Source organism: Phoenix dactylifera, unplaced genomic scaffold (assembly GCF_009389715.1).
Source record: "Phoenix dactylifera cultivar Barhee BC4 unplaced genomic scaffold, palm_55x_up_171113_PBpolish2nd_filt_p 000085F, whole genome shotgun sequence".
Taxonomy (NCBI): domain Eukaryota; kingdom Viridiplantae; phylum Streptophyta; class Magnoliopsida; order Arecales; family Arecaceae; genus Phoenix; species Phoenix dactylifera.
Window position 1 is genome coordinate 259484 of NW_024067677.1, and position 18183 is coordinate 277666.

An 18183-nucleotide genomic window follows, 5' to 3' on the forward strand; every position below is an offset into this window, starting at 1 on the left:
GATCACTATTATTTTGCATAACAATCACCTCCCTTCCACTACTCCTATATTTTGAATAGTGCAACCATTTCTCTATATACTGGGTAGTGGTGTTAGTCACCTCTTGGGTTTTGCTCTATTAAAAGACTGTCTTAGACTGATAACTCTTGCTCCCTTTGATCTACACCCTACTTACGCAGCCTGTATGCTTGGTATATCAGTTTGCACCATTGGTGTATCGGCTTACATCTCTGATACTTTGGCATGTATCTTTTTGGTGTATCAGCATGCCTCCTTAGTATATTAGCCTATGTCTTTAGTATATTGGTCTTGACCCTTGATGTATAGTCTGCATCTTTGATATTTCAGTCTGCATCTTCTTTAGTATTTCGGCTTGCATCCCTAATGTATCAACCTATATTTTTGATGCATCAGCTTACACCCTTAATATTTTGGCCTATACTTTTTTTGATACTTGTCAAGAGGTTGGTATGTTTCTAGTAATACTTGGCCTACTAAATATGTATTCTACCTATTGCCTGATTCCTTCAACCTGCTAATTGAGTATAACTTTCACCAATTATCAAACACAACTTAGATGCGTGTGGTTGTTAAATATTTCAGATTGAATTATTAGTGACAATCTAAATTCTAAAAAAAAGACTGAAGATGACTAATTCATGAATTAAACTGGCAATCTGTCTCTCTCTCTCTCTCTCTCCCTCCCTCCCTCCCTCCTCTGATATTGGGTACATGGTTCAACTTTGGTGTCATTCAAAGCAGATACGAGACTTTGAAGCCTTGAACACCCAGCTGTTGCCCCAATTATTATCTTCTTAGTCTCATTCTCGTAATATTGTGAAATTTAGTAGCTTTTCAAATTTGTCAATTTGCTTTCCTTGCACAGTTTTACCGGATTGCATTGGCAAATAATTAGTAAGTCAAATTAAGAGCATGATAGACATGGTTATGGAATCCTGTCATCAAAGTGAATGAGGAATTATTTAACTCCAGGGATAGCAGAGATAGCTGATCCATCTTGAGTACCTCATGCAGTTATGAAATACAAATAATTGTTGCTAAAAATTGGATGCCTAGTAACCTAAACATAAAATTCCACTAACAAGTTTAATCCAAGGAAGAGACTTCATACATATATTATGCCTTCTTCTATAAAAGCAATATAATTGCTGGAAATTTATCAGCAAAAATTATACATATCCTAGGAATGCTAAAAAATGTCTAAAAGAATCATATTTGGGCTATTTCACACACATTGAGCAACAAAGCTGCAAGTTGCACCATCTGTGTTTTCATACAAATAACTGTTTTTCGCTATTCTCAAGATATATTTCATTTAATGTTTTCCAGAAAGAGGACAATACCTCTGAAGATAATGCACATTTTGGAAGAAATTTGGATGACTTGATCATGCTATGATCAAAAGATAATTGCATCTTTATATTAAAAGAGAGATTTCTGAAGTGCTATAATGGAGACCTAGAGGGATTTTTTGATAGATAAGAAGCAGCATTTTCTGCCTATTACTAATGTAGAAAAACCCTTTAAACCAGAAGAGTCGGAAAGCGAAAGGTTGCAGAAAAAGAATATTACATATAATCCACAACTTGGTTAATCTTAGTCCAGCACAAGACACCACCAGTCAAACATGATCTGTTTTAGACTTCTAATTTATTATTCATATGTTGATCCACACATGATTTGCCATGGTTACAAAATTAGGTGGGAATAACCTAATCAAGCACATTTCAGTAGTCATTAATCTACCCTATTAGGCTAAAATAGACCCAACAAACCTTCAACACATACAGCAATATTTACTGGCCATTAGCACTTAGAAGACTTCATGAGCTCGACAAAAATGCAACATTCTTTGCTGTAACTAGGCTCTGAACTCTTAAATACATTTAAACTGCATCTATTGAGCAACATGAAATGAACAAGCTTGAAGTATGCATCAGCTAACCATCAGACCGATCCCATGAAAAATGTTAAATGGATGCAGCCACATCAGCATCATCATGAATCAAAGCCTGAATAGATGCCACTCTCCCTCAGCAGCCTCTTCTCCTCTTCAACATAGTTCTTCCCTCTGCTGGCCTGACCAAGGTCTCGCTTTCGCTTCTCCTTCTGTGAAAAAGAGAGGTTCTTCTTCTCCATATTACCTGCCTGCAAGTTTGTTTGCACATTTGAAAGATTCTCGCCTTGAGCAATTGTAGCTCTAGTACGTTCACGTTCTTCATATGATTCCTCATCTTTATCTGCATCACTACGTTTCCCTGTTGACCAGGACCAGTTTGGCTCTTTCTGTTCAACCCTTGGAGGGGGCACCTTCAAGACTGATGGCCCACCATGATAACCATGCCTGCTTAAAGCTTCATAACTCATACCACCAAGCTTTTTCTTTCTGGGTTCAGCTGCTGTTCATGGAGCTAAAACATGAGTCAAAAAACAAAAAGAGACGATAAAAGAAACAGAAAGGAAAAAATTATAAAAATAGACACAGTATGAGAATTTAATGAGGAATCCTTCTCCAGTTCTTCGCTCCAATATAAAAAATATTTACAAGCTTATTGCATTAAGACAAAGTCAAAAAGGGTAACAAAAGATACTACAGAAGAAAGAAATTTTTTTTTCTCAGTTAAAGCAGGAGCTTGCGAGGTGTTTGAACGATGGCTGCCTCAGCTCATGGGAAGATGGGGTCAACATAGGCATGATACATGGGATCAGAAGCCCAGAATTTAGCTAAATGGTGAGGGGAGGAGGTAAGCCTGTGGACTTCTTCTGTGACCCAGATGAGGGCCTCAGCTTTGGCAGGATGGATGATGGTATCCAGTGGTTGGTGTTCATCCTCACTCCCAACCCTTGATAGGTCCCACTGTTTCAGCAGGACGTTGGTCAGATAGTGTAATGGCTGCCCGTATAACTGCTTCACCGATTTGGCCAGTCCTTGCCAAGATGTAAAAGGAATGACAGACCCCCGGTGAGCAGGAATAGGGATTTGCTTCATATACTCTTGATACATTTCTGCCTTTCTGATCAGGGCACCTGCAGCATTTAGGACATAATAAGGAGAGATCCTGGGCAGACTAGACCAAATGCAATTCCTGAGACTCCTAACGCAAGCTGGAAGTTGGTACAGCCACCCCCTTAAAGACTCCTAACACTGGTTGCTGAAAAGTAAAAGAAAATATAGCTTTCACCATGGAAAAGAAAACTAAGGATTTTCTGTTGGTTGCACAAAGAAAATGAAAGAGAAAGCTGCAAGGTAAAGCTTAATTTTGTTAGAGTGGTACTGTTTCTATCTTATTAAGGTTGCTCAGAGAAAGGATTATCTGAAATTCACTCCCAAAACCACTGCCCCTTGCAGACGAAAAATCTTAGGGTAGGTAAAGAAAATGTATGCTTCATATTTTCTCTTGAAAATCTCCTTTCTTTTTTTCTATTTCTTCAACTGAAAAAAATGGAAAAGAAGATTCCAAACTTACCTTCTTTATTCCAGCTTTCTCAGGAATCAAACAGGGCCTAAAGGTGCTGATGATTGATTCACAACGCATCGGGAACTTCCAATACAGGCCCATCGGTATAGCAAGGCAAACAAAAATAATGAAAAAAAAAGTACTACAGATAGACTCATAATCTGAAATATTTAAGCACTCATGTTTTAAAAAATGAGTTGGAAAGTAGCCATGCTTGTCTTTGATTTGTAAGCTACAGCTCATTAAAATGGATCTGTCTGTTGTCATAATGGCTAGGAAGATCCTGATAAGCAATTTCTTTCAATTTTCTATCCTTTTTTGTGCAATGAGTAGAAGGAACGTGGTTAATATCCTGACAAAATGCCACTTTATAGTGCTAAAAAATTACGGCAAAATAAATAGGACAGATCAGTAAGGGGGTATCTATGTGCGTGCGAGTGCATGTGCAAGTGGAAGCATGCCTCTGTGAAATTAGCCATTACATAAGACCTTTCCCATAAGACATGGGATTGAAGAGCACAGCTGGGAGTTCCAGAAGGCTCCATCAATAGATTAAACAGATGTTACCACTACTTGTTGGCCTGTTGTTAACAATATAGAAATGAGAGGGACTTAGACAGGTAGGGAGATCTAGCTTATTAGTCACAGTTAGCCGCACCCCCCCCCCCCCCCCAAAAAAAAAAAAAGAAAGAAAAAAAAAACTGCTGCCAAGAAAAAAAACAAAAAGCCTCCAAAATTCCCCTGACCTTGGAAAAGTCTAGATGTACAGGGAAGATGCCAAATTTTGATGTAGGAGCTGTGCTCATCTCAAAGTCTTACAAATAAACAAAAGAGCCAAATGAAAGCAATCCCTCTAATTTAGAAGGAGAAAGAACTGATTCACATCTCACAGGAATCAAAACCATCCTGCACCACTAGCATTGAAGAAAATCATTATCCACTAAGAGTGGTAATACTTCATTGTATGTTCTCTAAATACTTCAAAAATATGCTAGACACATCACACCCTAGGTCTCTGGCCAATTTTAGAATGGCATGAGGCCAATGCATTTTCAAGAAAACATGGCCATCAAAATTAAGTCAAGACCAACTTTCTTGAGAGGTAACAAGCTAAAAATAGAGCTAAAGTTATTTCGTAATGCCTTAATCACTCTAGAAAAATCAACAAACCCAATCTCCTTGTACGAATAAACCAACCATAAAGTTATTGCATCTGATGATCATAATACTCTTTTTATACAAAATTTTCTCGGATATCAGCTGATTCCCTTCTAAGACAACTGGCAGAATTTCCTCTTGATATTTGTATTGAAATGTCTTTTTGTATGGTCACATTACCATGCCATCCAACAATAACTTCAACGCAACAGTTACATAAAAGTGTTCCCTTCAAAGTTGCAAGTAAATGCAAACAGCTTTAGCCACCCTGCATCCAGTTTTTTCAAAACTGCTGGAAGGTGCCTAGGCGGGCTGCCTAGGCAGTTAGAGAACCCAGACCGCCTAGGCAGTATTAAAAGATGATATGCCATTTACCCATTGATCTTCGCACATGACCGAAAAAGAATTGCATCCCTACTCCAAAACTTGACCTTTTTCATGCCATAGACCTACAACCTTCAAGAAAATCCCTTTTCACTACTCGCAATGACTTTTTACCAAAAAAAGGCAATTGAAGCTATGGAAAATCCTTTTTAACTACTTGCAATGACTTTTTACCGGAAAAGTAATCGATAATTGGATTAAATAGGTATGCTACTTCGATAAATGCTACATCGCACCATGAATTCCTTTCCCAAATTCTGTCGAATTCTTTCTGGTTTTTCAACAAACCCCTCTAGCCATTCTAAAGAACAACATTGTCAAAAATGCGTAACATGAATTTGATAAGGAGGAGCTTCTTAGCTATGAAAAGCATTTATTCTCCCAGGAAGACAGCTTGATACTATTCTTTCAACAGTATCTCTTTAGAGAAGGATTTAATGGTGCCCCACAAGAATCCCAAGCGGATAATGGGAAGACAAGCATGCGGACAACTCATTCTTGCCAAATTATATAAGCACTATAACTTCATAATATGACTGCCTTTCAAGTACACACGCCATCTTAAAACAACAAACTATCCAAGATTCTAGAGAAATATTCTTCTTAAATGTCCAGTTTATTTCAACAAAGATGAGGATGTCAAATGCAATAGGAATCCAGAAGAAATATATGCTTTGGCAACAAAGAGGGGCTAAAGAGGAAAGTGACAGGTTCCAGATCACTGCTGTTTATTTATCTGCATGTTTCAACTCTCGAGGACATGTGAATGGCACTAAAGTAATTGCTTATACTGAGGTACTAGGACTAGGAGAAGGAAAGGTGGTTGTGAGTTTAATAATGATGAGAACATGCAAGCAACTGAAAAACTAGTGAGATAATGTAGGCAAGTAGGCAAAGTCAAATCCCTAAAATGAGAAAAGAGACACAAACACACAAGCCTTCTCAAAAAAGAGTTGAAGGCAGACAATGATAATGACTGACTCCATTCGCCCTCACCGCACACATATTCACATGCACAAGTAAAGGAAGAAATTTGAAGAGGAAAATTAGCACCAAAACTATAGAAGCAGAAATCATCAAAAGAAACTCTCCAAACAAGTGGGGAGACAAAACAAAAATCAGACAGATTAAAGAGAAAATTCTAAACTGTATGATTTATACAAAAAGGATAGACAACAATGTGTAAGAACAGAAAAAGAACAAGGAGATGCTAGCCACCATGCCTAGACACCCCTGCTTGGGGCCCATGCCTGTCTAACCAATGCACCTGTTTTTTTGCACCTGTTTTTTCAGTTAAATTATGATATCAAATTGCCCTTTCATCCATCACTCTAAATCCTCTTTCTTGTGTCATTCCCGAAAAACCACAACGCCATCAGGTAAATCTCAGAATTCCAAGGCTGGCTTTCTTCCTACATCACTTCTCTCTGCTCCTTGCTACTCTGTTATGACCAGAGCAACAGGAAGGTGAGCGCCACAGGAAGTTTGAGCTGAAAAATTGGTTACATTAAAAATAATGATCTCAAGGAATCCAAGCATGGAAAAGTGTTTATGTTCAGAGGAGAAGCTTAAGCATGGAAAGGCAGGCATGTTTGGAGGGGAGGCAGAGGAAGTGGCTTGTTTTTTTTTTCCCTTTTCATTTGGTTTTCAATCTTTAAGATGGCTGATTTGCAGTCAGTCAATTTGGAGTCTGCCTGGTTTGCTGCTATATTTGCTGTTCTCAGAAGTTTGAACCTGTATACATGTTGAAGAGTGAAGAGTTTATACTAGTTTTCTAAGATTTGGATTTCTTTTGATGGAGGCATTTTGTGGCCAAAGTTTCCGAACCCAAAAATGAAAAAGGAACTCCTAGGGTTTGAGCAAAGGAGTTTGATGTTGGGACTAATTTTTTAAATTGTGGAATATGCTGGAAGGTTTTGCTCGGGTATAAAATTTTGGGTGGCAGTTTTTGATGGCAGAAAAGATGGTTAAGATTTTTTTTCTTTTTCAAGGGAGATGCTTGAACAAACATGTAAGAAGTAGCTTTTTGGCTCAGCTATAGGAATGTTTTCAGATTTTAGCTAGTAATTCAAAAGTTCAAAGATTTTTTAAGCCCTTTGATCTTGCATGGGATCAAGGTATGCTGAACCATGGCCTATCGGTACCGGTTCGGCTTGTTCGGAACCGGAAACGATATCGGGCCCGTACCGAAACGGATCCAGCCGGACCCAGAGAAGACGAAGGCCTAGAGAGAGCGAGCGGGGGAGAGAGCGAGCGGGGGAGAGGCCTCTGTCGCCCACGGAGGGCCGAGGAGGACGGCGGAGCCCACGACTGCAAAAAAAAAAATTAGAATTTTTTAAGTGAAATCGGCAAGCGATTTGCCGACTTCACTTAAAAATTCCTAATTCCTTTTTTGCGGCCGCGTCCCCTGTTTCGATGCGGCCGTAGCCTCGGGCTCCGCTGCCCCCCCGCGGCCTCCGCCGGCCCCCCGCGGTCCTCCGCGGGCGGTGAAGGCTTCTCCTTCTCCCTCCCTTCCCCGCTTGCTCTCTCCTTCTCTTCTTCTTCCCGGCTCTAGCTGGGTTCGGCCGGTACGGGGCCTGTACCGTTTTTCACAGTTCGGACCAGTATGGTACATGTTGAACCGGCCGGTACAGGCCGGTTCAGCATACCATGCATGGGATAGAGAAACAACTATTTGACTTCAATAGATCTACAACATACTATAAAATCAATCCCAAATTGAAAATTTTAGAGCCCAAAAAAAAAATAGAGGAAATGAGATAGAGGAGAAGCACATCTTATTTAGGCTTGGATTTTCCTTCAATCACACTGAATCGGTGTGATTTTGCAAATTGGAGGAAAGGGGGAGTCGTTTAGACTTTAAAGTCTAAACCAAACAAAGAAGAAGATGTTGGAAAGGTCGAACACCTTTTAACAAAAGAAGAAAAGAGGGAGGGGGCTGAGTTCCGACCGGGTCAACTCGCGATCTTCCTTCAATCGCGCTGAATCGGTGTGATTTTGCAAATTGGGAGGAAGGAAGAGCCGTTTAGACTTTAAAGTCTAAACCAAACCAAAAAGAAGATGTTGGAAAGGCCAAACACCTTCTTTTAACAAAAGAAGGAAAGAGGGAGGGGGGCCAGTTTTGAACTAGGTCGACTCGGTGCGAACTGGACGGTTCGCACTGAGTTCGAAAGGAACCGGCCGGTTCGGAATGGTTCTGGCCGGTTCCGGTTGGTTCGGAACCCATTCCGGCTGATTCGGGGCCGAAACCTTATTTAATAGACGAACTGACCTGTTTTCCCAGGGTCAGCTCAATACGGGCCGAACCAGGCGATTCGGTCTGGTTCAGCCTATCTTGGCATTGTTCATAGCATCACTAACAAGTGATGCTAGACCTCTGATGACTCCAGCCACAGCTTAGCAAGATTGAATTGCTTTAAGTCAGGCATGTCTTTGATCCTATTATTTTATTACTTTTTTTAAGATAATATATGTATCCTATGAACAAAAAGTCATCTGAAATAAATGACATAACTCTTTAAATTTGCTCCAATAGCTAGTATGTTCACTAAGAAGACCACTAAATTCTCAAGATGGTCCAAACCACGAGCCAATAGCAATATCTATCTAGACACCATCATTCTTCATAGTTGCTTGATATTCGTCAACTTGTATGTTTCATTGATTTAGGGACTCTCATGATGAACTTGTATCACTTCTGCTAGAAAAATAAGATAATGTTAAACAATGTTATAATTATTACAAGAGTGCATAATATCTTTTTTTTTCCTTTTTTTGTAAGGAAAGATGGGGTTAACACACAAAACAAACCAGAAAAACAAGTTGCGAAAGAAAACAAGGGATCAAGAGGGATGGGGGTTTAGGAGGGAGTAGGAGGGTCACAAGGCAAGGGGAAAGCAAGCAGAATCTACATCCTCCCTGTCCTTATCTGATAGAAGAGAGATCCACAACGAGATGTGAAACACCATTCATTTCTAGATTTCCTCAGTTGTCTTTCTGACTCAAGTTTTCTAGCAAATGTGGTGTAGTCCTGGAAGTAAAAGTTCGTAAATAAACAACAGAACAGGGTTAAAATACAGCAAGATTGAATAAGAACGAGAATAATAGATTTAAGAGTTTGTATACCAGTAACTTGTGAAAAATAATAAGACAGCTGTTAGCTTTGGGTCCAAAAGACTATTTATACTAGGGTCATGGCAGAGCCCTTGATGACAAATAACCTCCATCTGATCTTAGCCATCAAAATTCATTTAAAGTCGCATGCCAGTCACATGACTCATTAGTATAAACTAGGAATATTACTGCTAAAAATAAAACTAAAATGAAGTAACAAAAGAACATATTAAAAGTAGCTAATTAAGAGAACTGCTTGGGTGCTCCTGCATCAAAATAGCAGCTACAACCATGTCCCACATCATCCGTGCATTGGGGTGTATGTGGGAGATTCTCCAAGTATAAATATATTCAACGCAAGGAATGAAGTGAAGATGGAAGGTGAGGGAATCATGGATCATACAAGTCTGCAAACAAGGAAAAGGATGAAGAATAAGGAGATGAGAAAAGGAGGGGACAGGAGGGGTGGGGTACAATGATGGGGGCAGCCAAAGAGCAGAAGAGGAGAGTGGGTTGAATGAACAAGGTCAGACGAGAGGTGATACAATATAGAATAGAGGAACAACGGGATTTGAGCACAGATCAGAAACAAAAATATTTGAGAAACTGCAAGGTCTAGTCTCTGGTCACACCCCAATTTTTAGGGTCCTGTTGACCAATCCTAGGTGATAGAAGGAAGGTGTGGAAGGCTAGGTGCGGCTGCCTAGTTTCTCACAAAAGAAAAAGAGAGAGAGAAAAAAGAGAAATTTTCAATAAACAGTAACCATAACCATCTAGCCTTCTCCCAACAACTTTACATAGGAGTGACAAACCGATATCTGGCCACCATGTATCCCTTTAGTTACGAGGAAGAACAAGAAGAAATGATTATGGGTTATGAACTTACAAGCAGTACCAGCAGTTTGGATGGCCAGTCAAACGGAATGATAAGGGTTGTCTCAGAATCAAGCAAATGTTCCAAAAACCAACTAAGGAAGCTTGATGATGTATCAAAAGAAGCTATAATGATCACCGGATGGCAATGGAAGAACAGGCAAGGAGGCAAAAACAGGATAGAGATAAGACATAGCCAATGTGGTGGAACAGTAATTCACATTTTAGTAGGAATTCTACACCATGTTTTGGATGGAATTTCAGTCCAATAAGAGCTCTAGTATTTTGAGCCCTTACTTAACAGGTTTTTGAGCAACAACTGTCTCTCTTTAACAATAAGTTAAGGTTCAGAACCACTGATTTATACACTGTCAGTTTTTACAGGAACCTTGGTTCTCCGATTTTATGTGTTTTCAATCAACTTTGACCTAGTTGCCTATAATGGGATGCTAAAAGAATTATAAAGCATAGCGCATCTTCTCTCTTCTATTTCTTCTCCAAGGACTCAGTATGATGAGGGAGATCTCCTAGCATGGAAAGTTGGAAAATATTACAGAAGTTATTTAAGGGAAACAGAGCTCTTACTGCGTGCATATTCTATTCCTTTTTATTTAGGATGTGGTCCGAAGAGATCTTTCAATCTTCTTGATTTTAGGTATTTAAGTTCTTATTGCATCAAAATAAAATAGAGTAAGGAAAAATTAGCTCCTTCAAAGAACACAACATGGGTGGGCTGCTTTTTCTTCACCATCGGAACAACAGATAGGTGTTTATCCTTTCAGGTATTCCCTTGCCTTTTATGCTTCTTTGTTTGTTCTTGTTCTTATCCTTATTATTCCTTCTTTTCTCTTCATTATTTCCTTATGATTGAATTGAAATCTGAAAACTCAATGAAGCCTCGCCTATCCCTAGATTCCAACTTCCCAATATAATCTTGAATCTTGGCTCCATAAAACCCAGGTAGCATCCGACAACCTAAATATAATAATCTTTTCCTATGTAATTGTTAAAATCCAGAAAATCTGAATAGACTTGATTGTTACTCAGGCTACAAAAGCATTGATTGTTACAGTTCTAATACTGTAAGAGGATCCCAATATTAGAACTGTATCAGTGCAAGTTCAGGGAAGCAGTCAGCAAGCCACAAGGCAGCAAGCAGCATGCATGATACATGTTGTTTTCCCCACTGGAATTGCAGAGGAACAAACACTATTGCATAGGTGCAAGCCATTAATAACAGGCAGCATGGATGGGATGACTGGTCTAGTCAATCAGAAATAGGCACAGCCCTGGAGCTTTTTCTGTATAACCTGCCTTTCTTGTGTGGTCTTGCTTCGACCCTTCCAGATTTTCATCTCTTCTCTTTTCTTTTATTTACATGATAGGTGTCTCCTTGTGTACCACCTGGGATGTTCCTCCTCCCTTTGTTTATACTTACATTGTATGACATCTCCTTTTGCATTAATAATACTAGTTTCAACCAAAATTTTTGCACAAAAGCAGGATAGTGTAGGGTGTTGCTTCCTAATAATATTGGAGGCCTCTCAACTAAAATATTAGGACAATTACAGAAAAGGATCCAACAATATAAAAATAAAACCAAGGATTTGTTTTCTATAACAACTTCTAAAACTAGAGAAAAGATATTGCTCTTCTAAGTAAGAATCTCCAATGCTTCAATTCATGAAAAAGCAGAAAGGACCATTTCACAAGCTGCAAGAAATAGATTAAAGAACCAAGAATGCACACCTTCTGGCTTGATATCTTTGGATGATTGAGAACCTCCATTTTTGGTGCTACGCTTTGAGCTAGCCAGTTCATCATCATCAGAATCTGAGCCTGAAGAATCAACAGAAGATACTGGGTGCGACTGTTCCCATGGGGCAGCCCGCTTCATTTCTGAATGAGCCCAAAAAAACAAAGTAGAAGCAAACCATCACAGTATACAGATCTCAGAGAATATGCCTAGTTCAAATCAAATATGGAAATGAAGATATCAAGTTTTCTACATTTAGGAAGAGAATAGGTCACACCCTTATATTAACAATCATGTAAGAATTCTTAACATACGGTAATCAAAATGAATTCTTAAGTAACTAAGATCTCAACATTCAAGCATGCTTGGAAAAAGTAATATTAAAAAAATTGACAGCAGGGTGATGGTATGGTGAAAGTGAGTGGACCTAAAATTTCAGTCAGCCTGAACTTCTGGGCTTTGCTAAATGATTACAAATTCATAATCATCCCGGCCATTTCAACTATGATAACTCGAATAGAGTATAAGAATTTGAGTAGGCAATCTGAATCAAGCAATTTTTCCTCAAGCAGCATTCTCACATGATTATTAAGAAGAAAAGATCCAAATTGGAGGGCTGAAAAAACCTACTCAATTGTTATGTGTGAACATTACATTGCAGAGGATATCTCCCTAATTCTCCCCTTCCCCAGCAAAGATTGAAACCAAGAGCAATTTTTCTACCCAAACAGTGCCCTCTAACAGTAAAAATAAACCAACCAGATTTTTGATCTAAGGGGGAAAAAACCTTACATATCTCCTTTCAAGTCATAAAATAATACGAGGATGGTAAGAATGCCTTGAAACAATGGGGAAAATTACATCTAGACCTCATCTCACATCTTTTTCCCCCCTTTATATATATATATATATATATATATATATATATATATATATATATATATATATATATATATCCTAAGAGACAGTGAGACAGTCAGAATCATCGTTTCACAAGCACACATCTTTGATTTCAATAGATACCCCTACATCAAGCCCATGGGAAATCATGATAACTGTCCAATTTTAAGGAAGAACGGACAATTTTCTCCGGAAGAAGGTAAACTATAATCCATCGAAGCTTCAAGAGAAAAGAAAGAAAAAAAAAACTAGAGAGAGAAAAAGAGTGGAAGGAAAAGATAGAAAGATAAAAAGAGGAGTACCTGAGGCGACCGGAGGGGGGAGAGAGAGAGCAACGGAGAGAAGCCCAAGCTTCGCTTTGGATTTCGACTAACAGTAAGGACTCATTTGGTTCGCGGGAAAAGAAGGGACAAAAATGTGGTCAACGGAAAAATAAAGAAGACCTCTTGTTTGGTTCAAGTTTTCAAAGGAGAGAGACGGAAAAGTAGCATTCTTATGGGAATAAGATTCTCAAGTTTCATGAAAAATAAAAATCCATAAAGGACATGGAAAAACTACTTGTCCATTGGTTGGAAATTGAGATCCTTTTTTTTCCAAAGCTACCCTTAAGCCATCAAAAACCATGAAAAAGGTCTTTCCCTTTTATTAAGGGTATAATACATATTTTACACAACTTTTTCAGAAAAGTAGATGCTCAACCAAGCATAAGCCACTCTAAAATGTACCACTTTTTCATGGTCAACCAAACATGCTAAAACCATTTTTCCAAGCATCATATTTTCAGAAATCAGCTTTTCAGAAAAAATATTCCGGCAAGAAAAAATTCTTCCCGTGAGCCAAACAAGTCCTAAGAGAGATCTTGCGGAAGCTCTGCTCTAGTTCTGGTACAACCTATAATCGATTACTAGAGGTGTAGATTGATTTCATAATAATCAATTATGGTGCGATTGATTAGACACTTAAGCAAATACTCATCATTCCAAAAGATCATCATAGAGGTATATGAACGTAAAACAGAACATGATAGATATATTATTAATGAAGCCTAATTAATGAAATATAACTAGTGCAGCAAACTGAAAATAACCACAACAGAACAATAAAAAAAAATACTGCCAGTAAACTCAGACTCCAAGGATGTAATAGATGGCAACGATGGTAATGATAATGGGTGGAGAAAATGATTGATGGACGAAAAAACGAGGGCTGAGCAAAAGATGGTGATAGAACTAGTCAGATAATTATCTCTGTGAGTTTGGTCCCTCCAATCCAATAAGAATCTTCAGGTCGCGCTCCACCAAAGTATCGAGATGAAGGATGACAGGGTCAAGAAGGTGGCTCCAAGAAGAAATAGGTCAAGAAGCAGGATGAAAGTAGAAGGAAAAGGGTCTCTCAAGGCTTCGCCCACGGTGGCACTCACCATTCTAGAGTTTCTTCTTCTCTTTTTTTTTTGTTGTCCTCTCTTTTTATAAGCCGAGTTACTGTTCTGTGAATAGTAACCGGGTCGGGTTACTATTCACGTGAACAGTATTTTTTTATGCTGTTTCTGCATATTTCTGCGTATTTTTTTTCTCTTTTCTAACTTTCCTTCTTCCATACATGCACAATTCTATTTTCAAGACTATCATCCATCCTCCTCCGTTCTTAGAGATGAGTGATGATTGTGGGCATTGAAGAAAGGCTAAGGCTCAAGCAATTAAGTATGGTGATTTGGAGTTAGATTTTCTATCACACCAAGGTGGACCCTTTTTGCTTGGTAGTACTAGTACATGACTCGACTGAAAATCCAAGGCTAAACATGGCTTTGGATGGAAAACACAAAAACAACAAAAAACATAAACTAAGTATAAGATAGAGTCCTGAGACTATATCAAGTTCACATCAGAAGCACCATTCGTATATGTCGGGCTGCAAATGTGTCAGGTCCGGTAGGAGATTTGAGCGGCTTAGATGCATAAAATTAGCGGGGGTTAAACTCAGGGGTGCAAGTTGGGTTGGACCCAAGTTGAACCAACCCACCTATCCCGTTTATAGGGTTATTAATCTAACCCTAGGGTTGGATTAATAAAGTTTTAAGTTTAACTTGGACTCAAAAATCCGACACCAACCCTTATCTAACCTGAATCCGGTCTGACCTAATCTAACACAACTTAATCGACCCAATTCATCATATAATAAATAAATGAATAAATTATATTTTCAATTTATTATATTTATATATAAATATATAATTAGAATTTGTGAACAATTGAGGTCCCCCATTCAACAAATATTAATTCAATAAAAATATTACAAACTTTTTCCATATCTTCAAATTTCTATTTGACTCGATTTAGTCCAATTAATATAGCATAACCCAACTTAATCCAACTAATCTAGCTAGACCTAGCCAACTCAACCCAACTCAAATTTAGCTTATAACGGGATTGGGTTTGGTTGAGTTAGAGAAATACTATCTCAAAAACGGGTTATGTTGGGTTAGAGTTTTGAGATCTAGAGAGGGGTAGGAATAGGTTGCTCTTAGTCCAACCAAACAGTCCAAATTGCTACACCATCCACTCTATATCCAATCCACACCTTGAGGGCTGATGCCTACCAAGGAGTGTTGAACCAGCCCGTACCAGCCAGTTTAGCCCATACCGAACCGGTCCAGTCTCTGACCAGTCCGGTTCAGCGTTAAAAATTTACCATCCCGTACCGGCTAGGCCAAATTTTTTTGAGCTTTTGGAGGCCAAACTAGTGGTACCAGTTCGAACCGGTCCGAACCGGTACCGAACCGGTCCGGTGACCGACCGGTACGCCTACCGGTATCGGTTCAACGATCCTTGATGCCTACCCAACTTGATCCAAATATAGGGCTACAAACGATCGGGTCGAACTAAGGCATGCATGCCCTCGACCCTATCCAATTTCATATTCAAGTTATGAAATTGAACCAGAACGCACCCATTAGTTGATCGAGTTGGATCGGGTGAGTTCGGAATGCTGCTCAAATTTCTTAAAAGACAAGGTGAAGAAAAAAGGATAAACACCGACCAGTTACTTTTATGGTGAAGAAAAAGCGGCCCGCCCATGTTGTGTTCTTTGAAGGAGCTAATTTTTCCTTACTCTAATTCATTTTGATGCAATAAGAACTTAAATACCTAAAATCAAGAAGATTGAAAGATCTCTTCCAACCACATCCTAAATAAAAAGGAATAGAATATGCATGCAAGTAAAAGCTCTTTTTCCTTTAGATAACTTTTATAATATTTTCCAACTTTCCATGTTAAGATATCTCTCTCGTGATGCTGAGTCCTTCTTGGAGAAAAAATGCGCTATGCCTTATAATTCTTTTAGCATCCCATTACAGGCAGCCAGGTCAAAGTTGATAGAGAACACATAAAATTTGAGAACCAAGTGTGAGGACCCATGCAGGCATGTGTTTAGCCTCACATCGGTTATTCACTGGGTAGATCTTGAGTACTTATACAGAATCAAAGAAGCCAACTAATACTTTTTGGCTAGCCTTTTTGGATGAGATCTTAGATTGTTACAAATAGTATCAAAGTGGATCCGACCCATAACCTATGCGAACTAAGGGACACTGCAGCACGGATCCATTGGGGCTAATCACGGGCCGATCGTGGTGTTTGTGATTAGATTTAAATAGATTTGAATTCTTAGCCTAACGAAGACATCAAGGCTTAAACAGGGAGAGTATATGAGGACGAGTGCGGGCGTGTGTTTAATCCCACATCGATTATTCGCTAGGTAGAACCTGGGTACTTATATAGGATCAAGAAATCCAAATAATACCTTCCGACTAGCCATTTGGATGAGATCCTGAGTTGTTACACCAAAGGTCGTGTAAAAACTGATAGTGACTATACATCAGTAGTTCTGGACCTTAACTTATTGTTAAAGAGACAATTGTTGCTCAAAATCCTATTAAGGGTTCAAGATACTATAACTCTTATTGGACTGAAATCCTATTCAAAACATAGTGTAGAATTACTGCTAAAACGTGAATTGTTGTTCCGCCATATTGGGTATGTCTTATCTCTATCTTTTTTTTGCCTCCTTGCCTTTTCTCCCATTGCTATCTAGTGCCCCCTATAGCTTCTTATGATACATCATCAAGCTTCCTTAGTTGGTTTTTTGGAACATTTTCTTGATTTTGAGACAACCTTTATCATTCTGTTTGACTAGCCATCCAACCTTCTCAACACTTTTGTCATCATTGATGGTGAGATGAAACCCCAAGTCAAACCATCTCATCAATCAAACCCACATCACACCAAAGCACTCTGATTTTTCTAAATGTCAATCATGTCACAAGAGTCGGAGCCAAAATGCTGAAATCCAGCCTTCACTAAACCTCCTCAAAATCTTATCAACCAAACCCTTTGAGATTTTGACAGTGCGATGATCAAGCATTGCAAATACTGCCCATGGAGACATAAATTTGGACTTTTAAATCCTACTAATGTTGTAGAGATTAACATCTCTAATTTCATGATACACAATTTTAATACCAGCCCTCCAATCATGAGCCCTCTTATTATTGAGGGCACAATGTTTCAAGCCCGAACCATTGATTGAAATGATAAATGAACTTGGTCACAAGGAAGCAGTACAACAATTGAGTCAACTAATTGAACTGTGATATCATGAGAACATTATTTATTGTTAAATACTTACATATATGAAAAATTATAAATATAAATATAAACAGAAAAATAGTAAAAAAAACATTCGTTAGCATTTTTCTAATAACTTTCAGCACTCCTTATTGTCCATGACATTGCAATAATGCATAATGTCATAGCAACACCATAGATAGAGATTCTAAATGAACCATTGTAGGTAATATAAATTCCAATTCATTAAACTAAATTTGGTTTTTGTCAGATCTACCATAAACCATTAATTAAGGAATTAATTCATAATAAAGTAATAAAGAAACGTAATTAATGTGACCGATTCATTGAACTAAATAACTAAATATGAGAATGTGGGGAAGGGAAGGAAGAAGATATATTCTTGGAGAGTTGTGAAACGATGAGAACCAACCGCGGTTAGGTCTTCAGGCTGACCCCTAACCTTTACCATGTGCACCCTTATGACCACGTCGTGATTCCAAGCAAGAAGAGGGCTAGGCATTTACTCAAACATAAAAGGGGCATGTTAGGGCACGTTATGGTTCTACCTTCACTTTGGTGAAGAACTAACGTCGAAGGAAAGGAAAAGTCGCTAGCTTTTAGCAAGAAAAGAGCTAGTCATTTCTGCAAACATGTAAACGACATAAAAATGTATCGCTATAGTTTCGAACGTTAGGGGGTATTACAATTCCACTAGGGAAAAGTAGAGGGAAAAAAGAAAACATAAAGAAGAAGACGACCCCGGGGGAGAGGCGGGGGGAGGAGGGAGTACCTAGTGGCCGGTGCCGTAAACGAAGCAGGAGCGTCGTGGGAGAGGGAGACGGGAGAGTGGTCGAGCTAAAACCAGCCCTAATCCCCGATTATGAACCGGACTTTA

At 38.8% G+C, this 18183-nt stretch overlaps 1 protein-coding gene across 6 annotated transcripts; it reads right to left on the minus strand.

Annotated features, from left to right (window-relative positions):
• Nucleotides 1-1642: 1642 nt before the first annotated feature.
• On the minus strand, nucleotides 1643-18182 carry LOC103718092 (protein RDM1). 6 transcript variants are annotated; one of them, XM_008806751.4, is made up of 4 exons: nucleotides 18079-18165; nucleotides 17855-17930; nucleotides 11757-11906; nucleotides 1643-2417 (listed from the first exon to the last, which is right to left on the minus strand). In XM_008806751.4, exons 3-4 carry the CDS (start codon nucleotides 11902-11904, stop codon nucleotides 2020-2022), a joined length of 546 nt encoding a protein of 181 aa, XP_008804973.1. In that variant the 5' UTR covers nucleotides 11905-11906; nucleotides 17855-17930; nucleotides 18079-18165; the 3' UTR covers nucleotides 1643-2019. The 6 variants fall into 6 exon arrangements, with proteins under 6 accessions (XP_008804973.1, XP_008804970.1, XP_008804972.1 ...); XM_008806748.4 differs by having other exon boundaries at nucleotides 1643-2420; XM_008806750.4 differs by lacking the exon at nucleotides 17855-17930 and having other exon boundaries at nucleotides 18079-18176.
• Nucleotide 18183: the final 1 nt, after the last annotated feature.